This window comes from Salvelinus alpinus, chromosome 35 (assembly GCF_045679555.1).
Source record: "Salvelinus alpinus chromosome 35, SLU_Salpinus.1, whole genome shotgun sequence".
Classification (NCBI taxonomy): domain Eukaryota; kingdom Metazoa; phylum Chordata; class Actinopteri; order Salmoniformes; family Salmonidae; genus Salvelinus; species Salvelinus alpinus.
The window spans coordinates 20,117,602-20,131,071 of NC_092120.1; the positions used below are offsets into that span (position 1 = coordinate 20,117,602).

General features: G+C 43.7%; 1 protein-coding gene across 3 annotated transcripts in view; it reads left to right on the forward strand.

Moving 5' to 3' along the window:
- Positions 1-13,274, forward strand: part of LOC139564275 (zinc finger protein 236-like) — an 84,562-nt gene extending 71,288 nt beyond the window's left edge. For 2 of the 3 annotated variants that reach the window (XM_071383657.1, XM_071383658.1), the window contains 6 exons: positions 78-244; positions 897-1,025; positions 1,133-1,327; positions 3,435-3,564; positions 4,941-5,114; positions 11,095-13,274. In XM_071383657.1, the coding sequence (XP_071239758.1) occupies positions 78-244; positions 897-1,025; positions 1,133-1,327; positions 3,435-3,564; positions 4,941-5,114; positions 11,095-11,231 (932 nt within the window). In that variant the 3' untranslated portion in view covers positions 11,232-13,274. The other variant, XM_071383659.1, reaches the window with a different exon arrangement.
- The last annotated feature ends 196 nt before the right edge of the window (positions 13,275-13,470 follow it).

Genomic DNA, 13,470 nt, shown 5'->3' on the forward strand with positions numbered 1-13,470 from the left:
ACCAAAATGGCTTATTAAAATCTCGCAAGTATTTCTGTCAAGCTAAATTCTCACCTACTTCCTGTCTCTCCTGTCAGTCACCAGCCTGCCGCCTTGCACCTCCCTATTGCAGACGGCTGGCTCCCAGAGCCTGGTGATGTCGTCGTCGAGCATGGCCAGCGACGGCAGCGTGACTCTCACACTGGAGGACACACAGGGTATGCTGGACGCTCAACCTCAATTCACGCTCAACTTCAACGCACAGGTAACCACTCTGAAACACACACACACAATCATGCGCGTACACAACAGCACATACACAGGTAACCACTCTGAAAAATACACACATGGGCGTGCATACACTCACCCACACACAGATATATCTTACTATACTTCTTGGGGACCAACAATTGATTCCCCATTCAAAATCATATTTCCCTAAACCTAACCACTAACCTTAATTCTAACCCCAAATCTAAACCTAACCTTAATTCTAACCCTAAATCTAAACCTAACCACTAACCTTAATTCTAACCCTAAATCTAAACCTAACCACTAACCTTGATTCTAACCCTAAATCTAAACCTAACCACTAACCTTGATTCTAACCCTACATCTAAACCTAACCACTAACCTTGATTCTAACCCTAAATCTAAACCTAACCACTAACCTTAATTCTAACCCTAAAATATACTTTTTACAATTGAGGACCACTTCTCTGAATTTTAGTTGGTTTACTATTCTTGTGAGGGCTTCTGGTACTCACAAGTATAGTGAAACGTGTACACACACACACACACGCACACGCACACACACACACACACACACACACACACACACACACACACACACACACACACACACACACACACACACACACACACACACAGTAACAGTGAGTATCTTCTCTCCATAGAGTCAGCAGTACCAAACTATGCTCAGTGACCAGGATCTCTCAGGACAACAGGCCGGCTCCACCCAGCAGGTCATACTGGTCAGTCACCACCCCCAGGCCACCGAGGGACAGCCCAACAATATTTACAGGGTCAGTCAGTCACTGTGTGTGTACGTGTGTTGTTAACAGATATCTAAGAAGGACCGGGCGGTGGGTAGGGTAACGTGCGTGTAACGTGTGTGTTGTGTTGAAACCAGCTGTCAGAGGAGGGCCAGGCGGTGGAGAAGGAGGACCAGGGGGAGAACCAGAAGCAGAACCAGTGTTTCTACTGCGATCAGGTGTGTCAGAGCGCCAACACGCTGCGACGCCACTGCAGGCAGGCCCACGGCAAGGAGCGCTGCCACGTCTGCAGAGTGTGTGGCAAGGCCTTCAAAAGAGCTACTCACTTAAAGGTAAGCACGGACAGACACACAGTCGCCCACACACACACACACACACTGGAGACTGGACTATAGCATAGAACACACAGTAGGTCTGGGCAGACACACACACACACACTACAGCATGTTTATATGTTGTATGTATTCCTTCCCTTCCCTGATAGTAGTTGCCCTGTCTTGCCCTCAGAGCAGAGTTCAACTCTGGATAATCGTTTCCTGTGGGACCAGCTCTGAGTACTCTTGAGTGTATTCTGGGTGTATTCTGGGCGGTGGGACGGGGTTAGGAGTGGGTTACAGGTGTCAAACGGCCGCGGGTTTCTCCGCGCTCAGGGGAGTTTAAACACAATCGCCTTAGAAGACAAGAGCACAATGACTCAAACCTTTCTTCTGCTGCTTCAGTTTCCGACGGGGTCTCGTAACAACGATAAATCAACTGTCACTCTTCCCTCTCTCTGTGTCCCAAACGCCTACTGCCTCCTGACAGGGTAATAATAGCCCCGGGAGGAGCGAGAGATAAAAGTTAACAGCTGAAGTCCAATTTCAGATAGTTTTTAGGCTGATGGTAATTTTCTCGAGTGCAAACTTTCTCTCCTCTGACAATGCTACTCATGAGGATACGCTGAGATAGCTCTCAGCGTTGAGGAGAGGCAGGAGCTTGACCTAATTTCTAGGGTTACAAGCAGAAGCAAACCCCCTACAAGCTGCTCTCATCCAGCCTGAGAGCCATGCTGTTCTGTAACTCCTCAACGTCCTCCTCTGTCCTTGGCTGTGTACTGTGTGTGTGTGTACTGTGTGCGCGTGTACTGTGTGCGTGTGCGAGCGTATGACCGTCTTTACCTGATATGACACGTGTGATCCCCTGATGGTGTGTCTGTGTCCATGTGTATGAACAAGAGAGAGAGCACATTAGATGTGTGTTTTGATTGTGCGTCATTCAGAGAGCGTTCGTGTGTGTTAAGATACTTATATATCTTCTCTGGCTCAGTGACGCCCCCCCCCCCCCTCATTCCTTGCTCATCTCATTTACGGAATTAAACGCTCCTTTGGAAAGGGGGAGCACGGCTGGAGCCGTATCAAAGCCTGTTCCGTACTAATCGGCAGCCCCATGTAACCCTGGAGGGGACATTTGGCCCATAGACTTCCCTGAAACTGGCTGATTTTCCATTTAGAGAGTGGATACTTTGTTAGTACATTAAGCTTATCAAGCATCCGATGCAATTACGCAAACCGATTTTTAGTTCTGGGTGTCTGAGATTAGAGAATGTTTAATTCATGTTTGGTTTTATTTCTCCACTTTACAAACTGTTGCTGGGTTCATTAACTTTATGATGTCATTTAGCGATGGAGAGAGACAAACGGAAACAGTTTCGTCAATAGTTAAGAGGGAAATACCAGTACTTTTATCAATAATGTTTAGGAGTTGAGTAGCTTTTATTTAAAGGTCAATACTAGGGCTGCTCAAAGTGGGGCCCGCAGGCCAAACTTCACCCTGGACAACATTTAGCCGCCAGACCGAAGGTTTGGGCGCATGTTCACACGCGCACATTCACACACGCGCACACACAACCCTCACACACGTTTGTCTGTGTAGTTGGTTTGCTTGCTCAGACTTTTCTATGACTCTGGGGACATGCAGAGAAAGTTATTTTTACCAACTTTCAGTTACTGATTTTTCTTGGTCTTAAAAGCAATCAGGGGCCTACTATACTCTCCTTTTCATTCATCACACTACCCTATGACGAGACTGGCCTTCTTGTTTCTTTGTTCATGACTAGACGGGAGTTTTCTTCAGTCTTCTTCATTAGACTTTGGAGTCTCTTAAATTCGTTATTAGATTGGAGTTTATTGATGGTTTGTCAGTAGACTTTGGGGTTTCTGGATGTTTCTGCATTAGAATTTATTTGATATTTTTGGGATGGTTCATCATTAGAGTTTTGGGTTTCCAATGTTCCCAGATGTTTTTTTTCCTGGTTTTAAGTGTACGCTGGCGCAGTTGGCGGGCCAGTTCTCGTGCAAATTGCAGATTAAAAAATATATATATATTTGCTATGTTTCACCTTTTCTTCTGAAAGATTTTTTGTTCTTTTCCCCCCTGACCTTTGACCTCTTTCTCCTACAGGAGCACGAGCGTGTCCACCAGCGAGGACCCTCACTGGGCTCCCAAAGGCCCAAGTTCTTCAAATGCTCCTCCTGTGACAAAGCCTTCGCCAAGCCCAGCCAACTAGAGAGACACAACCGCACACACACAGGTAATCCCACACACGCACGCACAACGTTCACTCGAATAAATCCCTGACTACTATTCTGTTTAGGAATATTGTACGTCCCAGCCTTGAAGGAGCAAAAGTAAAAATATACCATATGAATGAAGATGCTATCCGAGTCCTCGACTAGAGTGACCTTCCATCAGGCATTTGGGACACTTCAAAGACCTCAGGAAAAACGTTTTCATGTATATGCCTCAATGGCAGAATGACCAAATGAACTTCTTCAGAGCAAATCATGGAGTCTCCTAAGAGGAATTTAACACAACTCCGACACGACAGAGTAGGATGTGCATTTGCTTCTTTTGAATTGGGGCCTTTTGGTTCTGGAGGGGTAAGTAATTAAGGTGAAGTGCGACTTGAACGTTTTGACTCGTTGCTACCTACTGCCTACTCTTGTGGCCACCCACTCAATGGCTGTGTCAGCGGCAGGCCGGTGTGAGATTACTGTAATGTTGTGTGTTGAAGAGCCCACTGTGGCAGCTGATCCGGTAGGGGGGGGGGGGTCCTGTCTTACCTCTTATCATCCCCAGCAGGAGAGACTGTAAGGGAGCTTGTACACACAATATGTAATGACATAGCCTAGCTTGCTAGCGTCACATCAGCAAGCGAAAAGCATCGCGATCACAACTGTTGCTCTTAGCGCTTGTTTAAGCAAACGGGGGGGAACCTTCGTACTAGAGATAATAGAGTTTTAATCTCCATCTCCACATCAGAAGAGAGGCAGAGCCATTGTCTTCAACAAATTGTGTGTGGCTGTTTTCTCACAGCGCAGTTTTCATGGTTTAGATTGAGGAAGAGGCACTTAAATAATGTCCATGGACTTAGTTACAGACATAACAGGTCTTTGCTCAATTTCAGTTCAATAAGTCAATGTATTTTTGACCGTAATGGTACCAATTATGATAGGTCATTATGTTCCAAGATTATGCTGAAGGCCTAATGGGAGGCGGCACCTGGCAATGCTATTATTCTGAATTGGCACAGTAGGCTACAAGTTATTTTGGTCAATCGGATTTACACTTTGCCGGCGGTTCACATCTTTCAGCAGATAATGTAAGCTGACAAGACCTTTTCATTTTTTATCACATTTTTATTCAATTGGATGTGAATTGCCACCGCTTGCAGTAATATAGTGCAACGCGTCAATTGCTGTGCGTGCATTCACTTTTTAGAAGTAATTCTGTTCCATATTTCAAACTTATTTCAGTGCGAGACACCTTTTTATTGCCTTCTTCACAAGATCGAATGAGAATGTGTGTTTTTTGTATTCATCCGGCGAATTGCACCGCCATTGCCGAGTAACCTTTTGCACTCCTGAAAGTCTTGAGACGGTGTCTCTCTGTTTTTTTTTTGTGCAGGTGAGCGTCCCTTTAAGTGTTCCCAGTGTGACAAGGCCTTCAACCAAAAGAGTGCCCTGCAGGTACACACGGTCAAACACACAGGGGAGAAGCCCTACAAGTGTGAGGTCTGCAGCATCAGCTTCACACAGAAGAGCAACATGAAGCTGCACATGAAGAGGTCGCACGGCTATGGTGAGTCACGGACACGCAGACACTCAAAACACTCGCAATACCCCCCCCCCCCCCCCCCCGCAAGACTATCACACTCGAGACACGGCAAAAAATTCGAAAGCCCGAGCACATCTCAAGTGTTTGTGGTTGAGCTGAGATGAAAGGTGACCTTGTGCGAAATTCACAGCCAGACGAAACCTTGCTTGTCAGTCTCCGATACCTTAATTAAATCCTGAGAGTCCCTACATGCTTTCTCTCTGAGGAGGCCAGTCCATTGTTGATGGACGCCACAGCCCAGGTGACACCCTTTTCTCTAAATTCTCGCGGACTGGGATATGTTCCGAGTAGCCTCTGAGAATAACATTGGCGTATACGCGAACACGGTGACTGAGTTCATCAGGAAGTGTATAGGGGATGTTGTTCCCACGCCTAAAATGACATACCCAAATCTAACTGCCTGTAGCTCAGGACCGGAAGCAAGGGTCAAATCAAATGTTATTTGTCACATCCGCCGAATACGACAGGTGTAGACCTTACCGTGAAATGCTTACTTACAAGCCCTTAACCAACAATACAGTTCAAGAAATAGAGTTAAGAAAATATTTACTAAATAAACTAAAGTAAAAAATGTAATAAAAAGAAACGCAATAAAATAACAATAACAAGCCTATATACAGGGGGGTACCGGTACCGAGTCAATGTGTGGGGGTACAGGTTAGACGAGGTCATTTGTACATGTAGGTAGGTGTAAAGTGACTATGCATAGATAATAAACAGCGAGTAGCAGCAGTGTAAAAACAAAGGGTGGGGGGGGTCAATGTAAATAGTCCGGATGGCTATTTGATACATTTTTCAGCAGTCTTATGGCCGTACGCACTACCCTCTGTAACGCTTTACGGTCGGAGGCCGAGCAGTTGCCATACCAGGCGGTGATGCAACCGGTCAGGATGCTCTCGATGGTGCAGCTGTAGAACCTTTTGAAGCCAAGAAACATGAGCAATGGACATTAGACCAGTGAAAATATGTCCTTTGGTCTGATGAGTCCAAATTTGCGATTTTTGATTCCAACCGCCGTGTCTTTGTGAGACGAAGGGTAGGTGAACGGATGATCTCTGCATGTGTGGTTCCTACCGTGAAGCATGGAGGAGGTGGTGTGGGGGTGCTTTGCTGGTGACACTGTGATTTATTTAGAATTCAAGGCACACTTAACCAACATGGCTACCACAGCATTCTGCAGTGTTACGCCATCCCATCTGGTTTGCGCTTAGTGGGACTATCATTTGTTTTTCAACAGAACAATGACCCAACACACCTCCAGGCTGTGTAAGGGCTATTTGACCAAGAAGGAGAATGATGGAGTGCTGCATCAGATGACCTGGCCTCCGCAATCACCCGACCTCAACCAAATTGAGATCATTTGGCATGAGTTCGACCGCAGAGTGAAGGAAAAGCCGCCAACAAGTGCTCGATATATGTGGGAACTCCTTCAAGACTGTTGGAAATGTGTTCATGGGGAAGCTCATTGAGAGAATGCTAAGAGAGTGCAAAGCTGTCATCAAGGCGAAGGGTGGCTACTTTGAAGAATCAAAAAAATATATATATATTTAGATAGTTTTTTAACACTTTTTTTGGTCACTACATGATTTCATGTGTTTATTTCATAGTTTTGATGTCTTCACTATTATTATATAATGTAGAAAATAGTAAAATACATAAAAACTCTTCAATGGTTAGGTGTGTCCAAACTCTTGACTGGTACTGTATATTTTATTCAGCTTTGTTCAATTGTATTCTTCATAATATAAAATAAAGCCACAGAATCATAAACAAATCTTGTCTGCAAAATGACTAGTGTAGCCCACAGCCATTTGGCATAGCCACATCAGAACCTAACATACGGACAACTCAGAGTATGCTATTCTGTTCTTCTAAAATAGACTACATATCATGCTTCTTTAGACCTGTCTAAAATTTTTAAAATATATTTATTGTGAAGGTGTAGGCTATATTACATGGATTTATTAGACTTTTTAAAATTGATTTATTAGACTTTTTTTAAATGGCTTGTAGGCTATGTGTGGAAGCCAGGAGATGCTAATTGTTAATTAACAGTCATTTACCGTTAGACCGACAGTTAGTGCTTGACAATCACCGGCTGACGACATTTCGTAACCGCCACAGCCCTTGGCGCGACAGCTCCTCTTCAACCTCATGAGGCTGAAGAAATTTGGCTTGTCCCCTAAGACCCTCACAAACCTTTACAGATGCACAATTGAGAGCATCCTGTCGGGCTGTATCACCGCCTGGTACGGCAACTGCACCGCCAGCAACTGCAAGGTTCTCCAGAGGGTGGTACGGTCTGCCCAATGCATCATCGGGGGCATACTGCCTGCCCTCCAGGAGACCTACAGCACCCGATGTCACAGGAAGGCCAAAAAGATCATCAACTACCCGAGCCACGACTTGTTCACCCCACTATCATCCGTTCAGGTGCATAAAAGCTGTGTCCGAGAGACTGAAAACCAGCTTCTATCAAGGCCATCAGACTGTTAAATAGCCGTCACTAGCCGGCTACCACCCGGTTACTCAACCCTGCACCTTAGAGGCTGCTGCCCTATATACATAGACATGGTATCGCTGGCCACTTTAATAATGTTTACCTACTGTTTTACTCATCTCATATGTACAGTTGAAGTCGAAAGTTTACATACACCTTAGCCAAATACATTTAAACTCAGTTTATCACTATTCCTTACATTTAATCCTAGTAAAAAATCCCTGTCTTAGGTCAGTTAGGATCATCACTTTATTCTAAGAATGTGAAATGTCAGGATAATAGTAGAGATTGATTTATTTCAGCTTTTATTTCTTTCATCACATTCTCAGTGGGTCAGAAGTTTACATACACTCAATTAGTATTTGGTAGCGTTGCCTTTAAATTGTTTAACTTGGGTCAAACGTTTTGGGTAGCCTTCCACAAGCTTCCCACAATAAGTTGGGTGAATTTTGGCCCATTCCTCCTGACAGAGCTGGTGTAACTGAGTCAGGTTTGTAGGCCTCCTTGCTTGCACACGCTTTTTCAGTTCTGCCCACAAATGTTCTATGGGATTGAGGTCAGGGCTTTGTGATGGCCACTCCAATACCTTGACTTTGTTGTTCTTAAGCCATTTTGACACAACTTGGAAGTATGCTTTGAGTCATTGTCCATTTGGAAGACCGATTTGCGACCAAGCTTTAACTTCCTGACTGATGTCTTGAGATGTTGCTTCATTATATCTACATAATTTCCCATCCTCATGATGCCATCTATTTTGTGAAGTGCACCAGTCCCTCCTGCAGCAAAGCACCCCCACAACATGATGCTGCCACCCCCGTGCTTCACGGTTGGGATGGTGTTCTTCGGCTTGCAAGCCTCCCGTCTTTTTCCTCCAAACATAATAATGGTCATTATGGCCAAACAGTTCTATTTTTGTTTCATCAGACCAGAGGACATTTCTCCAAAAAGTACGATCTTTGTCCCCATGTGCAGTTGCAAACCGTAGTCTGGCTTTTTTATGGCGGGTTTGGAGCAGTGTCTTCTTCCTTGCTGAGCGGCCTTTCAGGTTATGTCGATATAGGACTCATTTTACTGTGGATATAGATACTTTTGCACCTGTTTCCTCCAGCATCTTCACAAGATACTTTGCTGTTGTTCTGGGATTGATTTGCATTTTTCACATCAAAGTACGTAGAGATGTAGCGATGACTAGGAGACGGAACGCGTCTCCTTCCTGAGCGGTATGACGGCTGCATGGCCCCATGGTGTTTATACTTGCGTACTATTGTTTGTACAGATGAACTTGGTACCTTCAGGCATTTGTAAATTGCTCCCAAGGATGAACCAGACTTGTGGAGGTCTACAATTTTTTTTCTGAGGTCTTGGCTGATTTCTTTTGATTTTCCCATGATGTCAAGCAAAGAGGCACTGAGTTTGAAGGTAGGCCTTGAAATACATCCACAGGTACACCTCCAATTGACTCAAATTATGTCAATTAGCCTATCAGAAGCTTCTAAAGCCATGACATGAAGCTGAAGCTGTTTAAAGGCACAGTCAACTTAGTGTATGTAAACTTCTGACCCACTGGAATTGTGATACAGTGAATTGTAAGTGAAATAATCTGTCTGTAAACAATTGTTGGAAAAATGACTTGTGTCCTGCACAAAGTAGATGTCCTAACCAACTTGCCAAAACTATAGTTTGTTAACAAGACATTTGTGGAGTGGTTGAAAAACGAGTTTTAATGACTCCAACCTACGTGTATGTAAACTTCCGACTTCAACTGTATATACTGTATTCTATTCTACTGTATTTTAGTCAATGACACTTCGACATTGCTCGTCCTATTATTTATATATTTCTTAATTCCATTATTTTACTTTTAGATTTGTGTGTATTGTTGTGAATTGTTAGATACTACTGCACTGTTGGAGCTAGGGGCACAAGCATTTCACTACATCCACAATAACATCTGCTAAATATGTTTATGTGACCAATAAAATGTGATTTGATTTGTGGACTACTTTTGACCAGGGAAAAATAGGGATAAAACTCACAAATCAGGCTGATACTCCATCTCTCAATCCTGCTGCATTTCCCTGCCTGAAAGGCCTTTTGACAGAGAAGGCAGCCACACTTGTGATGACAGAACCTGTCCTTTTCATTCTCATTCGGAAGCTCATACGGAAGCTTCGGGCCTAAATATTTCAACAGCCACCGGGCTGATTGACTGGAGCTGTAAGTCAGCGCTCTGATTCTCACTTGAAACGGGGAGTCACTAACTGTTTGTGACAAAAATGCTTATGACGGTGGCAAATGTTTGAACAGTATTTAGCATTTTCAATGGATTATTGTGTTGGATGTTGACGTTAGGGCTGTCTGGAATATGCAACTCTGTCACTAACTTTTGGTGCTGTATAGCGCTTCTAATACCATGGTAAATATGTGAATAGGGATTATTGTGCATTTTAATTTTACATTCTAAATGATTAATCCTCATTATAAACTGGGTGGTTCGAGCCCTGAATGCTAATTGGCCGACAGCCTTGGTATACCAATCCGTGTACAACAAAACATTTATTTTTACTGCTCTAACTACGTTGGTAACCAGTTTATAATGGCAATAAGGCACCTCGGAGGTTTGTGCTATATGGCCAATATACCACGGCTAAGGGCTGTGTCCAGGCACTGTGTGTGTGTGTGGGGGTGAGTGTGAGCATCAGTCCTTGCGAAGGCTAGCAAAAAAAAATGTCAAGGCGATTTCTAACAAACATTCACCTGGATGATTCACAGTCGCTCTTTCGTTGAGAGCGTCTGTAAGAGACAGTCACATTTAAGTGAGTTCATTCAATAGATAGATGGGTTTAATTATGGAACCTTTCTGTGACGCACTCTCCCATTTAGTGCCTGTTTGGTCCTGTATACCTCCATTTAAACATTTGATGGTTAGTACAAAGGAAATGTCCTCTGCTGAACTGACTCTTGTGGTCTATTGATGGATCCCAGACACAAAGGCTCTGTCTCCACTGCTTACAACATCTGTCCTCACCATCTCTTCATCTGCACTGATTGGAAAAACAATATGGCTGTAGGCACCTCGTCCTCCTCAGGCTGACTCATCGTCACCTTTGCCAATTCTTCCAGATCAATGTGTCAAAGGAGAGGAGGCGAGGAGAGGATTTTTTTTGACAATTGAGAAAGAGCTCTGGTAAAATTTCACCTGTCACTCACCCCTTCTTCAAACTTACCTCACAGGTGGTAAATGCACTGTATTTTTTCATTCTTAAACTCTGAAACTTAACCTAAAGAGTTCCCTTGACACACTCTCTCCATTCTAACAGTTACTCAGTTCATGAGTAACTTTGTCCCTCTCACTCTGTCCTTTCGCTCTCTTTCATTCTCTTCTCTCCCTCTCTCTCTCTCTGTCTTTATCTCTCTCTCTGTCTTACTTTTTCTTGGACACAGGTCCCGATCGGACCCAGGAGGCGACGTTGGAGCAGGGGACAGAGACGGATGTCCCTCCCGAGCTGAATGACATGGAAGAGGTTGTCCAGGAGTCTTCTGGAGACTGGCACTGTGGCATCCCCAACGTCTTCCCTTAGGTCCCAACTCAAAATTGAATTGACCATCCCAGTTCATCCCAGCATAGACTCTTTACTAGGCGTCTGTGCACTGATGATACAAAGCACTGATTTTACCACTAAGTAGGTGTGGGAAAAACCTACCCCTCAGATCAAACCCCTCCTTTCCTCACCTTTTTTTAATCGAGTTGGACATTTCTGCACTTTTTCTAAAGCATATCCAAGGTGATGTTGCCACGCACATACTGAAAACAGAAAGCGTGTGCGGCCAGACCTACACGCATTAGGTCTTAGCAGCAGCTATTTCTGCCCGTTTCTCTTGTCCTCAGATATGCATTAAAGGGACAATCTGTGATTGCTACATCACTTTTTTTTTTTTTACTTTTAAATTCATGATATATACCCATTGATTATTGAAGAGTATAACTTAAAAATGCCTCTTTTTTTGTAAAAAAAAACAACCTACATTTTATCGCCTCGACATGGTTAAATCTATCCTTTTGATATCATAGCTCTGTCTTATGAATTTGGTTACATTTCTCCAGCCCCGTCCCTCAGCTATTTACCAAATCGGTGGCGGGTTGCCCGCTTTTATTATTGTTTGAACTGCAGATTGTCCCTTTAAAGGCAGAGAACTGGTCCCTCCATTGACTAAATTGCTGAATCAACCTGCACTCTGATTCTCATTAGTACGAGTCCCTTATGAGACGTTTTAGTCAATACGCCGTTTAGTAATCAGACACTGACCTCCCAGTACAGTTCACCAGTCGGGGCTGTAGCTAGCTGAGGTAGGCTACCGGCAGTTGGTTCCTAGACTGTTGTTGACTCTGTTTGCCAATGAGATTGGCGAACGCTATAGATCTGCATGGCTGCACTGTCAGTCCTGCGGTACGGGTTCACATCACCCTGTAGAGTAGAATAACCACTCACCTGCCCCATCCAGAAACAGAACCCCTCCCCCCCCCAGACACCCCTGTAGATCCGCGGTCCATAAGTCAGCAGTAGTCAGTCACAAACTGCTCCGTGTGACCTATTACGGACTGGACTAGGTAGTAGCAATGGTGTTAGAGCTCCACCTTGCCCTCTGTACGGCTGGATGAGAGGTTTGCCTTATTGCGTATTCCTATCCAATCATTTCAGATCTACACAAGTGTATAATGGGCCGGGTTTAGGCGTTGTTTCTAGACAGGGAACTCCATCTCTCCCGTGCTCCTGGGGCTGGTCCACACACTGCGAACAGGCCCACTCTTTAACTGTGCTTGAACAGGCACACACATTGGAGTGCTCTATGTGTAGTTACCCGAAAAGTACATTTCTTTTTAAAGTCACATATTTTTGCATATTTATGCTATACACTTTTCTAAAAGGCAAGCTAAATGTTTTGTTTTTGATTAATTAGTTGTAAAAATATATATATATATATATTTTTGCCGTAAAGTTGAAGGTATGGTGAGACTATAAAGTGCTCAGAGTCATATGGGTCAGACATTTCAAAGTTCAAATACACTTTGAAATGATTCGCTTTAGTCTGCCTGGAGTGCCAGATGGGTTGGCTTGCAGAATGCGATCTTGCAAATGACTACTTTGTAGGTTTCATTGTGCCAGGCAAGCTCGATCAAGCCCGGATAAAGCATAATGATTTCGAAGAGGATTTGAACCTAGGTCTGGTGTGGATTTGATCCCTCTCTTCTGAAACGTTATGCCTGTAAATTTGACAGTGACGACGACGACCTGTGAAACCACTGTCATTGGCTGCTGTATAAGGGCTTCAGGGGTTGACTCTCCACGTTCACAAGGTGTTGCATGAAATTGTAATTTAGTTGTAATCTTATGCACAGCCATTTTGTAATCTGATATTTAATTTTGCATTGTAAATAGTGTATGATTGCATATATTTTTGGATTCCTTATCAAATTGGTTGTGAACAAGAGTTCATTTTTCGTCAATTGCTGAACCAGTTTACAGACTATAAGCTGTTAAGTGTTGTTTTTGTTTTTTTGGCAGGAATGTATTTTGTAATGTTGAAAAGTATTTAATTAATAAAACCAGTCATTTTTTTACAGATTTAATGTGTGCCAATTGTTTTAGAAATCGTTTGTGTGAAGTTGATTGCATTTCATCTATGTTTGATTTTCTGTGATACGTGAAGATCTCGGTATGTCTCTGCATCAAAACCTTGTATCTAGAAAAGGCAAGTGATTATGCAATTATTGAGCAAACACAATTACTCTTGGAACCAGGAGTGAGATGCAGCTCTGTC